Genomic DNA, 20,133 nt, shown 5'->3' with positions numbered 1-20,133 from the left:
CCAGTGGAACAAGATGATATAAAATGTGCCTACCAAGGGTGAACCCAGAAGTAATTTTGATTTGCTTTTGACACATATCACATTGCTTTCTTTAGAGTGGTAGGGGAGGGTAGAAATGACTGCGAATTTATGTTCATAATTTGTGAATGGCATAGCTGTCCCTTACCTCATTTGGAAGTAGATGTTTTTGGAACAAGCAGCATATTATTCCAGTAAGAAACAATTTTGCGAGTAGTTATCTGTCTTTCCAAAGCAGCCTGCAAGAACATAGTTACATGTACAATGTATGTTATAGGCATTTGCAATACAGTTGTTTTCTGCTCTATTCCCTTACTCTTCATTTTAACGTCACAACCACCTAGGAGTTAGGTACCATCATAATCCAGAATCAATAGGTGTGAAAACTAAAGCACGTTGATGGGAGGTGACTTTTCAAAGCTCATGTAACTAATTAGCGAAGGAGCTGGGATTCAGACCCAGGAAGGATGCTCTAGAGTCCATGGTTTCCTTCATTGTACTAAAGAACTTCTGGCCCACTCTTTAATTTTTCTGTCACATTTATTCATTTTTGAAAGACAGAACGCAGGCAGGGGAGGGGCAGAGAGAGAAGGGGACACAGAATCGGAAGCAGGCTCCAGGCTCTGAGCTATCAGCACAGAGCCTGATGTGGGGTTTGAACTCATGAACCCCAAGATCATCACCTGAGCCGAGGTCAGACGCTTAACCGCCTGAGCCACCCAGGCACCCCACTTCTTCCCCACTCTTAACAAGTCTGCTAAACTGGCCTATTGGGAAAGGAGCAGCAGCTTTGTCTTCCTTCTTTCTCTCTAGTCATTGGCCACCCAGGCGACAAGAAGGAAGTAATACTTACTCTTTAAGGACTTTAAGTTTTAGCTTTTTTTAAAAAAATAAATTACAGCTATCAATATTAATGTGCAGTCCATGTCCAACCCAATGGGAATTACGATATAGATAACAAACAATAAGGCACCACACTTGGAACCAAAGAACAAAACAACAGGGCTTGAGCTTTGGCTATGCCATTGACCTAGGTGATCGTGCAAGTCTTAGTTATCTCATCTGTCAAATGAGGGCCGATACCACAATTTATTTAGAGAAACAAATGAGATAAAGCACGTGAGAGCATCTTGCATCTTTAAAGTCCTTGACAAATGTGACTTGCAGTGGTGATTGCTGTTGTTCATTCATATGAGTACGAGATTGATTGTTTGAAGAAGTATCATGATTCACAAAGTAAACAGTCAATATGCTTATGAATGACTAAGCTAAGTCTTGTGTAATTTCGTGTTCTTGTTTGGCTGAGACAGGATTAATAGATTAATATTCCATGCATTTGGAGGGGGTGAAAACCTGTAATAAAGCTAAAGGGACCACCGGTGCAATCTGGAGCAGAAAGGAGGCTCTTTTACAAAAACCAAGAAGGACCCATGTTCAGTGGGATTGTTCAGGATCTTGACTGGTAGTAAGTTTTTTGCTATTGCAACATTTCTATAGAATATCAATAATGAAGGGTCATTAGATATTCCATTAGAAAAGGTGTTGGGGGGCGCCTGGGTGGCGCGGTCGGTTAAGCATCCGACTTCAGCCAGGTCACGATCTCGCGGTCTGTGAGTTCGAGCCCCGCGTCAGGCTCTGGGCTGATGGCTCAGAGCCTGGAGCTTCTTTCCGATTCTGTGTCTCCCTCTCTCTCTGCCCCTCCCCCGTTCACACTCTGTCTCTCTCTGTCCCAAAAATAAATAAATGTTGAAAAAAAAGAAAAGGTGTTAGGATGGGGCACCTGGGTGGCTCAGGCAGTTAAGTGCCTGACTCGGTTTCAGCTCAGGTCACGATCTCATGGTTTTTGGGATCAGCTCCACATTGAGCCCCACATAGGACTCTGGACTGACAGAGTGGAGCCTGCTTGGGATTCTTTCCCTCCCTCTCTCTCTGCCTCTCCCCTGCTTGCATGCACATGCTTGCTCTAAATAAATAAAATAAGTAAATAAACAAACTTAAAAAAAAATAAGGTGAAAATGCAATTTAAAAAAAGGCGTTAGGAAGTCTTGATTTGATCAAGTTGTGGCTAGCTGGCTAGCTAGTTTGTATGCTGTTTAACTGCATCACAACCTAGAATTACGGAGATGCTTGTATGGAGTGGGAGTCTCCAAGACAGGGAAATATTATACAGCATATCTCCACTTTATTTGACTATAGAACTACCACCACCCCACCCCAGAGTAGCTCACGGAACAAATTTCGCATGGGATACAATTGGGAGACATTTTATGGTAAATAGCAATTATTTCATAACACTAAAACCCATGGAAATTTGCATAAAGATTTCGATTTGGCTAAGTGCCTAAATTTCAGGCACAGTGCTAGGTGCTTTCCCATATGTTGTCTAATTTAATCTGCAAAATACAGTCCTCTGAGGGTGATAAGGAAATTAGGCTCCACGCATTTAAGTAATTGGCCACAAGTCGCTAAATGAATGAGCGGCACAGCTGAAAGTGAACCCTGACCTCACGACCTCAAAGTGAGTGCCCATCTCATTGGCTCGTGCCTTGGCATGACTCGCACGTCATACCTGTCTTCTAGCCCTGCCCCGATCTAGTCTGCAGAGCTCCCAAGCTCAGCTAACAAGGTCTCGCTCTGTTCCTCAAAAACACCTCTGCAGCCCACAGGTGCAGCCAACTTCTGACCGAGGCAGTTTCTTAACACATCTTCTACATTGACCTCTTTCATGTGCCCACTGGGGGGGAAAAAAAGTGAACTTAAAAAGAAAAGTTGACCCAGGCTGAAGTTCGGCATAACTCTGGGCTGCTTCTCCAGCTGCTGCATGATTCCAAGGACGGATTCTTCTCCTCCCTCTGGCTACCCTGATTCATTCTTGGCTTCAAAAGAGAAAGGACAAAGAGATCAAACCGAAAAAGAATTTCTAACAGGCGCACCCTGCAACGTTTTAGCAACTTTTATGAAACACCTTGCGGGGGAAGAGGTTGAAACTATGTGCTAGGTAAAGATTTCACATTATACCTGCAAGCCAGGAGTTAAAGTATTTGTCTCCCGGTAGATCTAAGAACGCGCAGAGGAAGGGAAGGGGAAAAAATGGCACTTATTAAGCACCCACTGTGTACAGGTGCTTTATACATACTAATGAATTTTAATTTTCATCATTTCATAGGAGTATCATTCTCCTCGTTTTAAACGGATTACAAATGGAGGCCTAGGGAGACTGGGTAACTGACCATAATCACACACTAATAAGTGGTTGCAAGATGTGTCTGACTCCGAAGCACTGGTTTAGGGTACTCACTATCCTGCCTCCTGGCTAAACACCGTTTTCCCATTACCACGAGAGAAAGACAGCATCAGAAACACAGGTGTTCATAGCATTAGATTATGGAGATTAATAGCATCCTCTTTGAATTGATAAGCCTTAGAACACTTGGAAAAATATTTTTTAACCTTTCAGTTTCCTTAAGTCATATGCTACTTGATTATAAATGAAGAGCTAGTCGTAAGAATAATTTACTCACAATTTTCGCTTCTGTAAAACCTTTCACTGAGAAACTCAAAATACTTAATGAGTATCCATTAAGGCTCATTTAACCCCTTTGAAGTACAAACTCATCATTATTTACTTTGGGAAGTGAGGAAACTGAGGCATAGAGCAGCTAAGTACCTTTTTCCCACACTCTTGTTAACCTAGATTAATGTCCCAGATCCCAAACTGGGGTTTTAATCCCAAGTGGTTCTTGCAGTTCATTGTTCCTTCATGTAAATGAGTCAAGCAGCCGCAAAATAAAATATCAGAAAATATACATATATTTTTACTTTACTGCGACACTATCGAGAATTTGGGTAAGATAATTCTTTGCCATGGACTAGGGGAGAGCTGCGGGCAGGCAGGGTGTCCTGTGTATTGTAGGATGTTTACAGGATCCTTGGTCTCTACCCACTAAACCCCACCATCACCCCCTTCCCAGTTGTGACAATCAAAGCTGCCTCCAGACATTGCCAAATGTTGAGAATCATGCACATACCTTAGAAATACCGTAGATGTGTGTTAAGCAATCATTCTTTATGATAGAATGTTCTTTTATCAACGCTATCTTTCTCAATACTCTTATAAAATACAAGAATAGCTAAAGAATCCAGAGTAAGGGCCAGAAAGAACATGTGAGGATCATCTATCCTAGATTTTTTTTTCAAATTTTATGATTTAACATCAGTTAATAGGGCTGGGGAGAAAAAAGTTTTCAGTGGTCAACTTGGCCTGGGAAACAGTGGGTAAAAAAAATTCCTTCCTTCACTTAACAAATATCTATTGAGCACTTACTATTTTCTGGTCATTCTCCAGGGACTTGGGACTGTATCAGTGAACCAGAGGCCTCTGTTTACTTAGGCACATACTTCATATCTAAACAAATTAGGTAGTATGGCCTGTATGATACTACTTTGGAAAATGACTACTTTGGAAAATTGGTCAGGATAAGGGGGATCGTAGATGCCAGACTTTGGGGATGGATTGACTTTAAACTGGGTGTTTAATCTCAATTTTCAAGAGTCTCTTAAACTGAGGGTTGATGGGGGGTGGGAGGGAGGGGAAAGTGGGTGATGGCATTGAGGAGGGCACCTGTTGGGATGAACACTGGGTGTTGCATGGAAACCAATTTGACAATAAATTTCACATAAAAAAAAATAAAATGCTAACTATCTGAAAAAAAAAATAAATTGGGTGCCTAAATGGCTTTTCATACCAAAAATTAGGGAAAAATCAACAAAAATGTTATCTGAGAATCAACTATGTGAGATCTATAATTAAAAGTATAGTATATCTAATACTATTATCTAATACTATTACTTATAAATTATGTCCTATACATCATTAAATCAGTATTATACTACACACACACACACACACACACACACACACACACACACACATCCCTCTTCCCTCTGGAGAGGCCATTGTTAAGATATTTATAACCATATCACTGCTTACATGTGTATGTAAAATATAACAAGGCAATATGTAAATTTAAAGTATGTGCCAAAGTAAAACAAAAGAAGAGGCGTAAGAATGGAGATGGGAACCTCAACAAAGCAAGACAGCTGTCTCATGCTGCACTTCAAGATCCTGTTGTGCACGGTAGAGGGACCAGAAGCCTCATGACTTATAATCTGGTTTAATCTCTACTGTTGCATCCTATGTCTTCCACTCACAGTAGTGGTTGTTGGAAATTCAAATTCAGTTTCCACGTTATATCAAATTTCTTATTGTGATAAGTACCCCACAATCACTGAGGGGAGTGTTTCTCAACTGAGGATGATTTACCCCTAAGGGACATTTGGAAATTTCTGGAAACAGTTTTGATTGGAGGGGCCGATGTGACTGCATCTAGCAGGCAGAGGTCAGGGATGATTCTAACCATCGTACAATGCACAGAACAACCTCAGTTACTATCTGGTCCCAATGTCAATGGTCTCCAAGTTGAGAAACCATGACCTAGGGAATTAAGGAATTCTCACTTCTTGCTAACTGACTTGAAATGATTGCCATACGGTCTCACATAAAGTGAGTCCATAAACTTCATTTCTGACCTTAGATTGAGCTTTGCCCAATGGCAATAGGAGAAGGGAGGGATCGTTAAAATGTGAAGATCTGACCCAACTCTTGTCTACATAACACCTACACATCCAGAGCTTTCCAAATTTCTCTCGTGGGCTCCTGCATCTGGTTATCTACATGATGCCCGGCATACAGCTATGTGGCTTCTCACAGGGAGAATTCCTAAGTGATTGACTGCGTCTCTTTTCTTTTAGGTGTTTGTGTAGAATTTAAGCAAGTCTCAGCAATAGAAAGATCTTCAAAGTCAGTACTGCAAAAACCAAACACATTCAAAACATGTGTTGCACATATCCTGTAGGTATGCATGTGCTTTGTGATTTAAATATTTTTCTGGAAGGCATATAGCATGGCTTACATTTCATGGCTTTTCAATGGGTCTTTATTATTTATAGTGAGGAAAATAAAACTAGAACAGTGTGTGATGACAACGTTATCCCGTAAGCAGTATGCAACTTTCTAATCGTGCATCAGGGAAATGTGCACACTTTCCCAAACACCAAAGCCCTTCGTGCATTGAAGCTGAACAGCACTCTTTGTGGTCCCTTTATGGATCTAGATCAGCAATCAAAATTGCATTTAGCTTTAGGCCTTGAGGTCGCCTGGATCTGCAGAGTGACATTGATGAATTTTTGCTTGTCGTGGTTCGTATTAGCAGTAGATGGATTCTCTGAAGATTGGACGTTGAAACTCATTTAAACTTTATTGAGACTTAGCTGAAATTCATTGTATTTATCTATTTCACTCATTCCCATTGCTTTTCTTCCCTTCCTGTTTCATCTTTCTGTCCTTTCCTTCAATCCATCTTGTTGATTTTCCCCCCTTCTCATTTAGCGGGGTCCTTAAGGACTCTTGGCAATATGTGATTTTTATGGCATTTGTCATATTCTTGTCACTTGTTATCTTCTGGTTCTTTTATTTTTATTTTTATTTTTTTAACGTAATTTATTGTCAAATTGGTTTCCATACAACACCCAGGGCTCATCCCAACAAGTGCCCTCCTCAATGCCCATCACCCACTTTTCCCTCTCCCCACCCCCCAATCTTGTGATTCTTTAAGCATAGCCATTTATTTCTTTACTTCTTGACCGTTCCATGCCAGATTTGAAATCAGTTACATCAAAAACCCATGAAGATCCCAAATATTTCTAATATGAAGATTCTGTTTTCACGTCAAAAATTTTATGAAGACCAGCAAGCCAGTGACAATAAATTTATGTACTGACTGAATAAACATGTGTGTTCATATAGATTTATGAACCTCTCCCATAATTCCATGCTCCCACACTACCTTGTCCCACTGGCCCCTTGTTTTTGGAGTAAGAGACAGTGCTATTGAGTTTATCTTGCTGGTTCACTTAGAGTATGTAACTGTGACACATGATTGGTGCAAAGACATGAAGAGGTTATGAGGGGATACACTTACTCTTTAATATGAATGGTCCCCAGGAAAGCCTGTGGAATTTGGAGACTCCATGGCCTACATGGTGGCACCCAGGATTTCTAGTTCTGCAGGAAAAAATTGTAAAAAAAAAATACATTTAGAAATCTAGAAGAAAGAGCCTACATCTAGTTGGAAGATTGAGAATACAGTAAGGCAACCACTGAGGGTTTTGAAAATGTATAGTGAAAGGGAAAAGAAAGAAACAAAAGTAATGAAGTGTGTTAAATGATAGTGAAGATTGCTTGTGTCTTATATTGCTGAAGGTTGCAGGGGTGCAAAAGGTAAGAACACGTTTGGAGAGAAATGTTTAGGTAACCAACTTCACATCTTCTCACCTCAAAAAGGGAAATGTAGGGATAAAATTGTATTCCTCTGCTTGAGCTCAAGCAACAGGAGTCATGAAGGACTTCAACGGGGAAGAAGAGTGATACAGAAGGAATGGAACATTTGGCTTCAGATGTAGGCTGGAGATTTCAACTCTGCCATCTATTAGCTTTGTCATAGCTTTTTGCCTTTAAGCTGATTATTTAACCTCTCTTAAGCTTGGTTTTCTTTTCTGAAAAAAAGAAAGAAAGAAAAGAAAAAAATTCTCTATGTATTATGAGGAGTAAAGTAGACAGCTTCCATCCAATGTTGGGATCACTAAATCTCTTGTGGGGAAAAAGACCACCCCTGGTTATCAGGTTTATTCAGTTGCATCCAAGCTACGTGTCAGTCAGCACTTTTATATGCACAGAAGAAGGAATAGATAGTGGTTATAAAACCCATGCACATTGTAATTCCTGGGCACATCCTGAAAGATAACAGGTTATTAAACTGAACCTAAGTTCAGAGATATGCATCTGGAGCAGTTCTTGATGTACTAGTGAGGACCAAAAAATAAGAGAGAAGATTTCCTATCAGTGGCCTTTCCTGAAAAAAAAAAAAAAGAATGTCTCCTTGAACTTCACAACTGCTGGTTTATTTCCCTTCAGAGCACTCAGGTTTGAGTCCCTTTCTTGTCATTAATGACTGGGGGACCTCTGACAGCTTCTTAACCTTAGTTTCTGCATTTGTAAAATAGAATTCTAACATTTACTCTTTCTGCCTCATGGCATTTGTTGTAAGCATCAGATGAGATTGTTAGTGAAATTTCTTTTTGAACTAAAAGGTACCAAGTAAGTGTAAGGAATTTTTAACACTGTTATACGTTGATGAACCACGTCTGTCACCATGAGAGGAACCTCCCACCATGAGTTCCATCTCCTACCAATCAGAGGATCCCTACTGGCATTTACTATGCATTTTTAAAAAATTATTTTCTCTTTTCTTTTCCTTTCATGCACAGTTTGGAACTGAAGTGGTCTCATATTGAATGGTCACAGGCTGAATATGAGGTCTGTGAGACTGTGGGCATATTATCCTTAGAAATTACCAGAAGGGGATATTCCGTGGACTCAGCCTTCGTGAGTGTAAAGGTAACAAGTCTAAAATATAAACTTCCAGGCTAAAACTTGGGTTGCTGGTTGGTGCCTTTCATGATTTTCTTAAAGAGAAAACCAGAGAAACCAAGGAGATTTCAAATTGCAGGATTGCCACGTTTATTTTGGAGATTCTACATCAAACATCTCCTTGTCCTTCCGCCTTTTATCTAACTTCATTAGCTCCTGGATAAGGAATTTCTAACTCACTTTTAATTTTTAAATCTGGTTACTAAGTCCTGAAGTTTGATTTTACAGGGAGATGGATCCAACCTAGTGAACCCTGGCCAAGCTCTGCTTTGGAAAAGGAACCCTGCGTGTAAGACATTCAATGAGGTCTCCAGACCACATTTCAGCCCCCAAATGGCTTTCTCTTAGTATGCACCAGGATCGCTTCGTGTGGTCTCAGTGGATGAGGAAAATCAAGGGACAAACTTAAGAGTCACCCAGGTTGGGGCGCCTAGGTGGCTCAGTCAGTTGAGCATCCGACTCTTGATTTCAGTTCAGGTCATGATCCCAAGGTCATGGGATCGAGCCCCCGTTAACCTCCATGCTGAGCATGGAGCCTGCTTGGAATGTCTCCCTCTCTCCTTCTTTCTCTCTCTCTCTCCTCCTGGGCCCTTCTCCTGCACTTGCATGAGCTTTTCTCTCTCAAAAATAAAAAAGAGTCACCCAAGTCAAAATTAAGAGAACATTTATCAATCCAGGCCTCTGAGATATAAAGGATACTCAGCAATCACTTTTAGATTGATTAGTCAACTTGCTATTGCTTTCCATAGACACGGACCATGGAGCACAACCAAAGACGTCTAGAATTGAAGGAATTTTTTTTTTTTTAGGAGTTGCCATCACAATACCACTTCAAGAGAATGGCAGCTTGAAAAGCTTTCACAAACTAACAATGGCAAATGAGCTTTGAATACTGCTCCTCAATCTCCTGAAAAGGGCAGTGAGTGATATTAGCTTTTGGGGGGAAAAAAAAAAAAGGTCATCTCAGTTAAATCTCAATTACAATAATCAATTCAAATCACCCTCAGAACCTTGTGCACCTAAATTCTACCATATCCACATTTGGTATTTATCTTTCCAGATTGTTCACACAAAAAGAAATCTGTCCGAACGGTTTTCTAATAACGCTTTGGTCTTCTACAGACAACACCATATGCTCGAGTCTAGAGTTTTGGGCCATATACCATTCACCTTGCCAGGTAGAAAGAACATATGTGGTGTGACAGGGAACCTTTTGTCTCCCGAAGCTGAATGCACACCGTGAGCCTGTCAGCTGAGTGGCCAGGCCTTCATCAAACACAGCCCTGAGCCTCCAGGGACAGCTCTACCTAGAGCCCAGGTGCTTACTGGAGTCTTGACCAGAGGCAGAGAAAGAGAAAGCGCTCTCCCCTGTGTTGTTTGCGCTGGTTCGAATTGTGCGCCTTCACCGAGATCATTGCTCCGACCACCTTGCCTCAGACCATTCCTTTTCCCACATCGGATTCTGCAAACCCAGTGGTGGTAAATACTAAGTACTTGCGTGTGCGCGGATATGTAACTTCCAGCATATGGTGGATACAGGAGAACGATGGGCTGCCTTTTCGCAACGAAAGGTGGTTCAGGAAGAGCCTTGGCATTGTAGGCCAAGAACAAATGGAAGCCTGGGAGGAAGTACCCTCTTCAGCAAAACGTTTCCGCTGCAGACCCATTAGCAGATCTCGGGGCCTTTGATTACAAATGGAGGTAGGATCTAAAGCCAGAAAAAATGGGAACTTTTCAGTTTGCAATTGTGCACTTGATTTCTTTGTTGGAAAGTGAGGAAATATAGTAACTTCCTTTCTGGACCATCTTAAATGTCTAAAAGAGTGCAAGGTAACAGCTGCTTGTTTGTGCTTACGCAGGGTTCTCATCCGATGACCTTTTTCAAACTCGCCAAGGACACTCTTCTTTTTTTTTTTTTTTTTTTTTAATTTTTTTTTTCAACGTTTATTTATTTTTGGGACAGAGAGAGACAGAGCATGAACGGGGGAGGGGCAGTGAGAGAAGGAGACACAGAATCGGAAACAGGCTCCAGGCTCTGAGCCATCAGCCCAGAGCCCGACGCGGGGCTCGAACTCCCGGACGGCGAGATCGTGACCTGGCTGAAGTCGGACGCTTAACCGACTGCGCCACGCAGGCGCCCCTAAGGACACTCTTCTTAACACATATTTAGGCTCCCTCTGGGAGAAGATAAGGTCCTGACTTGAGAGCCCTAAATCCTCTCTGGTTTTTAGCCCTAGGAGTGGGGAACAGGAGATCAGTAAGTAGTCTCTTTAGAGCAATTTTTGTTGTTGTTGTCATTAACAACTTACTTCATGGAGCCTCGAAAACCCTCAGTCCTGCGTGCGGATTGATTTTGCGTGGCTGTTCACCAGGTCTGTCATCCCCGTGGAGCTTTCATTCACTTCTGTGAAGTGAGATGGTGTCACCCAGACAGGAGAATGAACGAGGCCTGTTTCGGTTCAACCTGTCAAAGTCACTCAGTGCCCTGGAGCTCGTAGGGTACCTCACAGCTACTTGTCTGGTGCTACTTCTCCTCCCCCACTCCCTTCCCTGCCAGACACTATTTCAAAGCCAGGTTGGAGTAGGAGGAAGGTAAGGTAATAAGTGGATACTCATAACAAAGAGAAAAATATTGTTTAAAATTTATGTTGCTTTCTCCAAAGACCAAATCGTTTAGAAAGAAGCGAAAAGAAAAAAAAGCAAAAAAAAAAAAGCTTAACTTTTACTTCTGTTGATATTAGTCTAAGAAAAAAGTTAACTTTAAGGAAGATCCATGTAGCCTAGATCTAAAATGGTTGATTATAATTTTTAAAAAGCCCTTATGTTAAAAACACATTTAAGAGCATGAATTTAAGGGCACCCGGCTGGCTCAGTCAGTAGAGCATTCGACTCTTGATCCCGGGGTCATGAGTTCAAGCTCCAGGTTGGGCATAGAGCCTCCCTAAAAAAAAAAAAAAAAAAAAAAAAAAAAAAAAAAAAAAAAAAAAAAAAGGCATGAATTTAATCTGTTAGGATACTAGACTAGATGTTTCTCTATTAAAATAATATTTATTTTTCTTAAAAAGGATATTTTCTTTTCCCTCTTAAGGTCAAGCAAGTGTCCGCTACAGTTGGAAAAGACTTCACTCTGACTCCATCTAAACTGATTCAGTTTGACCCAGGTACATTTCGTGTCTATAGTTTGTTTCCTGTTTTTTGTAAGAATGTGTGGAGACTATGGGGACTTACTTCAGCCCCTGCAAGAGAGATCAGTTTGGCCTTGAGGTTTTGCCCTTTGTGTTTCACTTAATCACAAGTGAATATTCGTTTAAAATGAGAAGAAAACTCATAACGAATACAAAGAAAATATCCAGGCAAATATCCAAAAAATCCAGAAAATCATTAAAAAAATTGTTTAGAGTCCTAACCCAAAGCTGAAATAGCCTCATATTGTGATGGAAATTTTCAGAATGTCATATTCGCATGAGGCCATTTCTACATGATTTCTCTTGGAATAGGTTGCTTTGAGGAGATTGCGGGGAAGATTCATTAGATAGCACATACTTTGTTTAAATCTGTGGAAAAATTTTGCTAGGTGCAAAAGGGGTGCCGACTCTTAAAGGCATTCTATTGTGTGGGAAATAGAGCCGTGAAAACAACTCCCTGATAGTACATTGGGACCCAAAGGAGGAGCCGTTGTTCTGGTTGAGGGGAATCCTGGAAGACTTCCCAGAGGAGGTGGTATTCTGAGCAAGTAGAAGAAGAAGGAGAAGGGGACTTCAGGGTGAGCTGTGCCTAAAGCACTAAAGCTGGACCAACACCTTCCTTCCCTGGCCTCTGCAGAAGGGGCGGGTAACTCTCCTTCACTGTACCGCATGGATGGTTCTCTCTCTTTCCCTCTCGTCTGGGATGGGCATGCATCACCTGTCCAGGGGCAAATGGAAAGCGCCTTGAGAAGCAGCCAGGGCTCGTGGCTTGGTGCTCTCCTGCAGAGGAGGTGTTCTGCCCTCCGAGAACATTCCGCCAAGTCAAGACCCTTGCCATTATCTCGCCACTGACACATGCTGTTTCAAGCAAAGGCAGAACAAAATGGCCTGAATATCATCCCTGCTCCAGAACCGACAACCTTAATAGCAAACATAGAAAAGAAATGCCTTTCTGCAGTTCGCCGCAAGTAGCATGATGGTTTGTGACTAGGTTGCTAAGGCTGCCCTTACTAAGTATCACGAACATGGTAACTTAAAAACAGAAATTTATTTTCTCACAGTTCTGGAGGCTGTAAGTTCAAGAACAAGTTGTCAGTGGGGTTGATTCCTTCTGGGGGCTGTGAGAGAGAATCTGCCCATGCCTGTCTTCCACTTTCTTTTTTTTTTTTTTTTTTAATTTTTTTTTCAATGTTTTTATTTATTTTTGGGACAGAGAGAGACAGAGCATGAACGGGGGAGGGGCAGAGAGAGAGGGAGACACAGAATCGGAAACAGGCTCCAGGCTCCGAGCCATCAGCCCAGAGCCTGACGCGTGGCTCGAACTCACGGACCGCGAGATCGTGACCTGGCTGAAGTCGGACGCTTAACCGACTGCGCCACCCAGGCGCCCCTATCTTCCACGCTCTGGTGACTTGCTGGTCATTGGCATTCCTTGGCTTCTGCGGAATCCACACCAATCTCTGCCCTTGTCCCCAATATGGCGTCCTCGTGTATGTGTCTGTGTCCAAATTTCCCCTCTTTATAGGGAAATCAATCACAATGGATGAGAGGCCCACTCTAGTGTGACTTTATCTTGACCGTTACATCTGTAATGAGCTTTTTTCCAAATAAGGTCACATCCTGAAGTACTAGGAATTAGGATTTCAACATACAGATTTTGAGCGACCCAACTCAACCTGTAGCAATGAACCTTAAATTTGACATGAAACAACCCAGATGTCGCGTTGGCCTCCTTCCTGTGATATTTAAGTTTGACTTGCGTAAGTTTGTTCTTCAAGTGACCTACTTGGTAGAAGAGCTGCTTCCATTATGTATCTGATGTTTACCTACAGGTGGCCACAGGCTCTTAGGTTCTGGTCAACCCTAAGATGAAAGGATTTGGGGCAATTGCTCTGTGTATTCCCATTTTGTACTTCATGTTAAGGGAGTTCCAGCCTTTCCACTAAAAAAAAAAAGATTTATTTATTTTGAGAGAGAAAAAAAAGTGTGGGGGCGCGGGGGGGCAGGCGGCAGGGGGCAGAGAGGGAGAGAGAGAATCTCAAGCAGACTCCACTCTCGAGCCTGGTATGGGACTTGATCCTACAACTCTGGGATCATGACCTGAGCCAAAATCAAGAATGGGGTGCTTAACCCAATGAGCTACCCAGGCACCCCTACAACTTTTCCACTTTTTGAGAGCCAAGAGTCGTTGTTATATGTCATCTTTATTATTTGAGGTCCGTTTGTCACAAGATCTGGAGTGATTCTGGCTTTTAGTAGAGTTTGAGCAGCCTTGCCAGGTACTCTGTTGGGATTGATAGGAACTAAAAAGTATCACCTTTAGGGGAAACTCTCAGAGGTTCCACTGGATAAGACAAATACTGATTTGTCTAGAAGAGTTTACATGCTTTTGTGAGTAGATACTAGACTTCTGGAGCATCTAACTTGTCATGAATTTGGGGATTATTTAGACATTTTAAGAAAAAAAATCTTGTAAGTTAGAAAGAAACAATCTTTGCCCGTTCATTGTTTTAGAATTTATTAGCCAGAAATGGTTTCATAAATTGAAGGCTTGCTTTAGAACATTTCAGAGTTCCCTATGTTCACAGGTCCTAGAAATGTTTATATACTCCCATATTGGTTTTTTCTTTAATTTTTTTAATTGTTTATTTGAGAGAGAGAGACAGAGTGTGAACAGGGGAAGGACAGAGGGAGAGGGAGACACAGAATCTGAAGCAGGCTCCCGGCTCTGAGCTGTCAGCACAGAGCCTGATGCGGGGCTCGAACTCACGAGCTGTGAGATCATGGCCTGAGCTGAGGTCAGGCGCACAACCGAATGAGCCACCCAGGCTCCCCCACTCCCATATTGTTAATCCTTGCCTCTTCTGGGTCTGGTGTCCCCATCTCCATTCCCCACCCCCATGCCCAAAGCAATCTGCTTGTTTGCTTAAAAACAGCAGCCTCTATGAAGGGCGAAGAAACAGAGTGAGAAATCAAAATTGGTGGGCTATTGGAAGGTTTGAGAATTTTTAGGAGGGGCTGGAGAGAAACGGGGTCATTGTTGAGACTGGTGAGCTATGCCTTGCTGCCATTGTACTGAACCCAAAGCTAATTCTGCTGATTTAGCATTCAGCTATTGTGGCTGATCTTGATTAGAAGTGTAAATACTCTTAAGGAAAAGATTGTTTTCCTTTCAAGTATGTGCTCTTGAAAGGTTTGCTGCTTTCCTGATTGAATGACTAAGTCATTCCTAAGAGTCAAAATGTTTTCCAAAGGAACAGATCTCTAACATGGCATTTACTAAAAAACATTGAGCAAATGTCTTTCCATCGTAAAATCCACTTTGCAGGCAAGTATCCAGTAATGGCCCTACTCTGTAAAGTGTGTGTCTGCATAAAATGACACCTTTTCTTCAACGCCTTTTGTTTTATGGGAACAGGAGGCCGGTTCAAGCCTTCTGAAATTGCTTATAATCTCAGTGATTTAACAACTACTTTGCACCTTGAAAATGGGAGAGGAAGGAAAAAGAAAAACCCAGAAAGTTCTTACTTCCAATCTCATTAACCTGGAAAAGTTGGTTCTATGTGCACACCTGGTAGGCATAGAAACAAAATTGAAATGCAAGCAAACCAATCCGAAAGTACTTAAATGAAATTTGGAATAGATTTTCCCTAACCATCTGGTTCTACTCCATAAGGTCATAGAACAATGTTAAGGTTTTTGTGTGGGGGTGGGGGAGGGGGGAGGTAAAAGGGGTACTATAATGTTTTTAAAACATGATTCTTAAAATAAGAGGCAATTGGTTGGGACTTGGAATACTTCGTTGTTGTTATTGGACTTTTATTTGAATAATGCTTGACTTTTGGGGTTTTGAGAGTCAAACCAGTTCTTTGAATATTAAAATTCTTAGTATTTTGGGGCGCCTGGGTGGCGCAGTCGGTTAAGCGTCCGACTTCAGCCAGGTCACGATCTCGCGGTCCGTGAGTTCGAGCCCCGCGTCGGGCTCTGGGCTGATGGCTCAGAGCCTGGAGCCTGTTTCCGATTCTGTGTCTCCCTCTCTCTCTGCCCCTCCCCCGTTCATGCTCTCTCTCTGTCCCAAAAATAAATAAACGTTGAAAAAAAAAATTTAAAATTCTTAGTATTTATATTCTTTCTTCACTGTCTGGTCTCTTATCTCTTCATGCCAGGTTTATTACAACAGCTGCCTCTGTGGTCTCCCCACTTCTAGCCTCTTCGCCCGTCTTCCTGGGCTCCTAAATCTTTTTGCGTAACACTCGGATTCATTTTCCTAAGACATTCGTTTACAAGGGCCTTCCCTGTTGCCTATGGCTGAAAGGCTGAATCCAGCCACCTGGTGTCCAGGGCTCTCTGCCTTCTGGCCACATCCCGCCGTGGCTGCCCTCCTACCTCCTAGTGCCTGGCATGACCTCCCTTCCAGCCAGCTAATTTGCTCAGCCTTCCCCGTTCAAGGCCTTTGCTACCTTCCTGCCTTTGCTAGCGCTGTTTGCCCACTTCCTCCCTCCCAAACCTACCAACTCGGGAGCCCACATGCATTTAGTAGTTACCATCCATCCTGTATCTTTTGGCCGCTAATCATACATAGCCTTGAACAATGGACTTTTCTGACATTTACATCTTGTCTCCTCAAAGAGATTTTAATCCTTTATGTCAGGGCTTGCCGATGTGGTACCTCTGGTATTCTCCATAGCAGCTAAAGCAAAGGTAAGTACACGATAGAGACAAAAATGTATATTGTGATCGGTTGATTTAATCCGTCCATGAGGTGGGAATTATATAGTATTTTATGTGAGGTGTTTCAACTTCTGTTTTTGCAAAGATCGCAAAAGAAATTGATTTATGAATCAGTTGGTATGGAAAACTGAAATTGGCTGTCAGCTTGGGTTTTTTTTTTTTTAAATAAAATTATTTCAAATACACTTAATTCTTTCCCCCCTCTAAGGGCAGCCAAGAGTAGGACGGGTGAACAGTTTCCTTTTTCCATTGAATTCTGCTGGGGGATTGAGGAAACTTTGATTAGATCCTTAAATCTGTAGGTGACACGACCTTCAAACAGGTGGCTGTCGTATAGATGGACCAAACGAGAGGCATAAATCTGCAGCAAACCATCTACAGGAAGACAAGAATCCAGATTTTTGGAAGAGAAGGCTATGAAAAAAAAAAAAAGTTTGACTGCTTATATAGATGGGTTTATGGGAATAAGAGTCCTCATGTAGCCAATGAGTAAATGCCACAGAGTCAAGTTTTCAAAACTTAGTCCTGGAAGGTTAAACCATAAATTTGTTATCTTTTTTTCCCCTTAACCTTTAGCCTCCTTTCTCTACTGAACAGTACTTTTTTTTTTTTAACTCCTCCCACCATTTTTTCTTCTTTTTTTTTTTTATTTAAAAAAAAATTTTTTTTAACGTTTATTTATTTATTTTTTGAGATAGAGAGAGACAGAGCATGAATGGGGGAGGGTCAGAGAGAGAGGGAGACACAGAATCTGAAACAGGCTCGAGGCTCTGAGCTGTCAGCACAGAGCCCGACGCGGGGCTTGAACCCACGGACCGCGAGATCATGACCTGAGCCGAAGTCGGACGCTTAACCGACTGAGCCACCCAGGCGCCCCACCATTTTTTCTTCTAAATAAACTAAAGGGGGAGACCCTGTAACCCATGTCATGGAAACTGGTCAGGATTAGACAGTCTCACACGATTCTTCCAGCTTTCGTATTTCGTGTTTCTGGGGCTCCTTTGCATCCCACCTTAGCGGTGACAGAATGACAGTTCCAAACTGTTTGGGATTAAGTTCACAAAGTTACTGTGAACCGAGCTTGATTGTAACTCCGTGAGCAGAGGCAGCCAGAAAGGGAAAACAACAACAACAACAACAACAACAACAACAACATTGGCTCTATTTCTAAAACCCCCAGCCCATAAATACTCTCTAGGAGGATATCAAATACTGAGTATTACATCATTAGAAAAAGCATTTGTGGGCTAGAAGGACCTCAGGAAGTGGAGCAGCCGATAGAGGCAGCTGTCTTCAGAAATCAATCATTTCAAGGGTTCCATGAATAGTGTGAAGTACCATCCAATAATCACTTTTAACTGTCTGTACCAACCTCTTAAGATTTTTGGAACTATTAAGGTTTTAAGATTGCAGTGCTTGTTTATTCCTAAGAAGAGAAGGGGCAGGTTGGTGGGGGGGGTGGGGGTGGGGGATAAGCCTTGGATCTCATCGACTAACCATTTTTTTTTGTTGTTGTTGTTCATCCCTTGCCTAACGCGGCTCACTTTTTTTGTTACAGTGTTTGCATTGAAACGGAATCATCATTGTCCAGGAACAAATGTGGTCTTTTAATATTATTTGGGAGAACAGCAGGACCTCAGTGTGTCGGGAGCAGTACAATAGCTCACTCGGGCTACTGCAGCCTCGCTGTAGACATGTTAATTAATATATTTCTCTGACACCTAGGTGATTGAAATAGCAATTAAAGAGTAATTAAAATGTTTACTTCTTGTAGGAATGTCAACTAAGATGTGGAATATAGCAATTACCTATGACGGATTAGAGGAAGATGATGAGGTCTTTGAAGTAATTCTCAACTCCCCTGTGAATGCAGTTCTTGGCATAAAGACAAAAGCGGCAGTGAAAATTTTGGACTCAAAAGGAGGTATTCTTTTGATCCTCATCTCGAAATCAGGAGCGGTCCTGGCGCTCTGGCTGCTGGCTTTCAACAGCCAGTGTGCCTGATAACGCCTTCAAATCAGAATGCTTAATTTCTTGTCAAGAAAGCAACCTCAGTCGTGTTGCAGGCCCTTTATTCTGCTTTCCGCTTCGTGTGGTTTTCGTCCCGCTAAGAACTCTCGTTTGAGAAAGGCAACAAGTCAGTGCCGTAGTTGTTGTGTTTTTTTTTTTTTTTTTTCTCCTACCCGTTTGTTGTTCTCACCGAGGGGGAAACAATGTTGGTGAGAATCTATCGACAATTATTTTCCCCCAGAGTTTGTAGGGCTGTAATTATCTTCCTCTGTGAAAGAGAGCTCTTAATGCCTAAAATCTGAGCCCCCACTGTAGTGTGACCAGGAAAATTCTAAGAGAGGAAGGAATTGGAGAAAAATGGACGTGAAAGATGCAGCTGGCTAGGGGATTCAGGAGCAGCTGGAGAATATTAATGAATAACCTTGGAGTGCAGAGCCAAAATAGGTCCTGGATAGTATATGCAAAAGAACGACCTGTGAACTAAATAAAATAAAGACCAAGCACAGTCCTTGCTGCTCTGATTTTTTTCTTCCTGCCAAACCCTTTCTACTTACGTGTCTATTTAGCATTTGACAAGTGTCCAGTTACCATGCGCAGACTTAGACCCCTGATTTTACACCTGTCATGCCCCATGGTATGTTTTCCTTACCTGAAATCCGCTCTCTCCTGTTCTTTCTCATCCTATGATAAAATATAGACATTATCCTCTTCCCTTTATAATACTCATGTTTCCACAACATCTTTTCCCACCATCTTCATTGCCAAAGTCACTTGTTTTTCAATAGAATTTTCTGTTCACAGGAAGTACATACAATACGTGAACTCCACGCTTTAGACATGAAGTACAAAATATCCACATGAGGGTTCTGGGTTTAGGTGTTTGTCATACTTATTGGGAATGTTTCCCATAGAAGTAGCTCCAATAAGGTTTATTGGATATTTGTTCCGTGACAGTTGAATGCTCATTTTTATTTATTGTATTATTTTAAAAATTTTTTAATGTTTATTTTATTTTTGAGAGAGAGAGAGAGAGAGAGCATGAGCGGGAGAGGGGCAGAGAAAGAGGGAATCACAGAATCTGAAGCAGGTTCCGGGCTCTGAGCTGTCAGCACAAAGCCCGATGCAGGACTTGAACTCACGAACCATGATATCATGACCCAAGCTGAAGTCGGACGCTCGACCGACTGAGCCACCCAGGTGCCCCTGAGTGCTAATTTTTAGAACTGTTACTTGATTGCACTTTTCCAACAGTTCCAGTTTCTACCTCTAGGAGACTGGGGAAAGGATGAACCCTTGGAAGTGTTTACGGAGTGATACTTGGTCAGTGAAATAAACCTGATCTATTGAGGAATGCTGGAACACGCAGTGAGGCCGTTTCTCAAGTATGTGGCATGATTATAAAATCGTGACAATGGTTTCCGTTTGTGGTTTGTGAAATCATCGTCCTGACTTTATAATCGCCCTGTAGATGTGCAGAAGGGCACGGCTCTCCTGCACGGAAACTGATGAAGAGTAGAGGAGTTTCTGGCAAATGGCAAAAAGGCAACATCTGGTGGGAACACCATCCATCTCAGTTCAATGACAAGCTGCCCCGGGGGCTGTGTCGACGTGATCACTTATCTGTTTGTGTACAATGAACTG

The 20,133-nt window shown here is 42.0% G+C and overlaps 1 protein-coding gene across 12 annotated transcripts in view; it reads left to right on the top strand.

Annotated features, from left to right (window-relative positions):
* FREM1 (FRAS1 related extracellular matrix 1) overlaps positions 1-20,133 on the top strand; it is a 313,656-nt gene that overhangs the window by 275,598 nt on the left and 17,925 nt on the right. For all 12 annotated transcript variants that reach the window (XM_045043745.1, XM_045043744.1, XM_045043746.1 and 9 more), the window contains 3 exons: positions 8,404-8,533; positions 11,655-11,727; positions 18,257-18,406. In XM_045043745.1, the coding sequence (XP_044899680.1) occupies positions 8,404-8,533; positions 11,655-11,727; positions 18,257-18,406 (353 nt within the window). The remainder of the gene's footprint in view (positions 1-8,403; positions 8,534-11,654; positions 11,728-18,256; positions 18,407-20,133) is intronic.

This window comes from Felis catus, chromosome D4, assembly GCF_018350175.1.
Source record: "Felis catus isolate Fca126 chromosome D4, F.catus_Fca126_mat1.0, whole genome shotgun sequence".
Classification (NCBI taxonomy): domain Eukaryota; kingdom Metazoa; phylum Chordata; class Mammalia; order Carnivora; family Felidae; genus Felis; species Felis catus.
The sequence above is the reverse complement of the archived record's forward strand: the minus strand, read 5'-3'. Positions and strand labels throughout refer to the sequence as shown.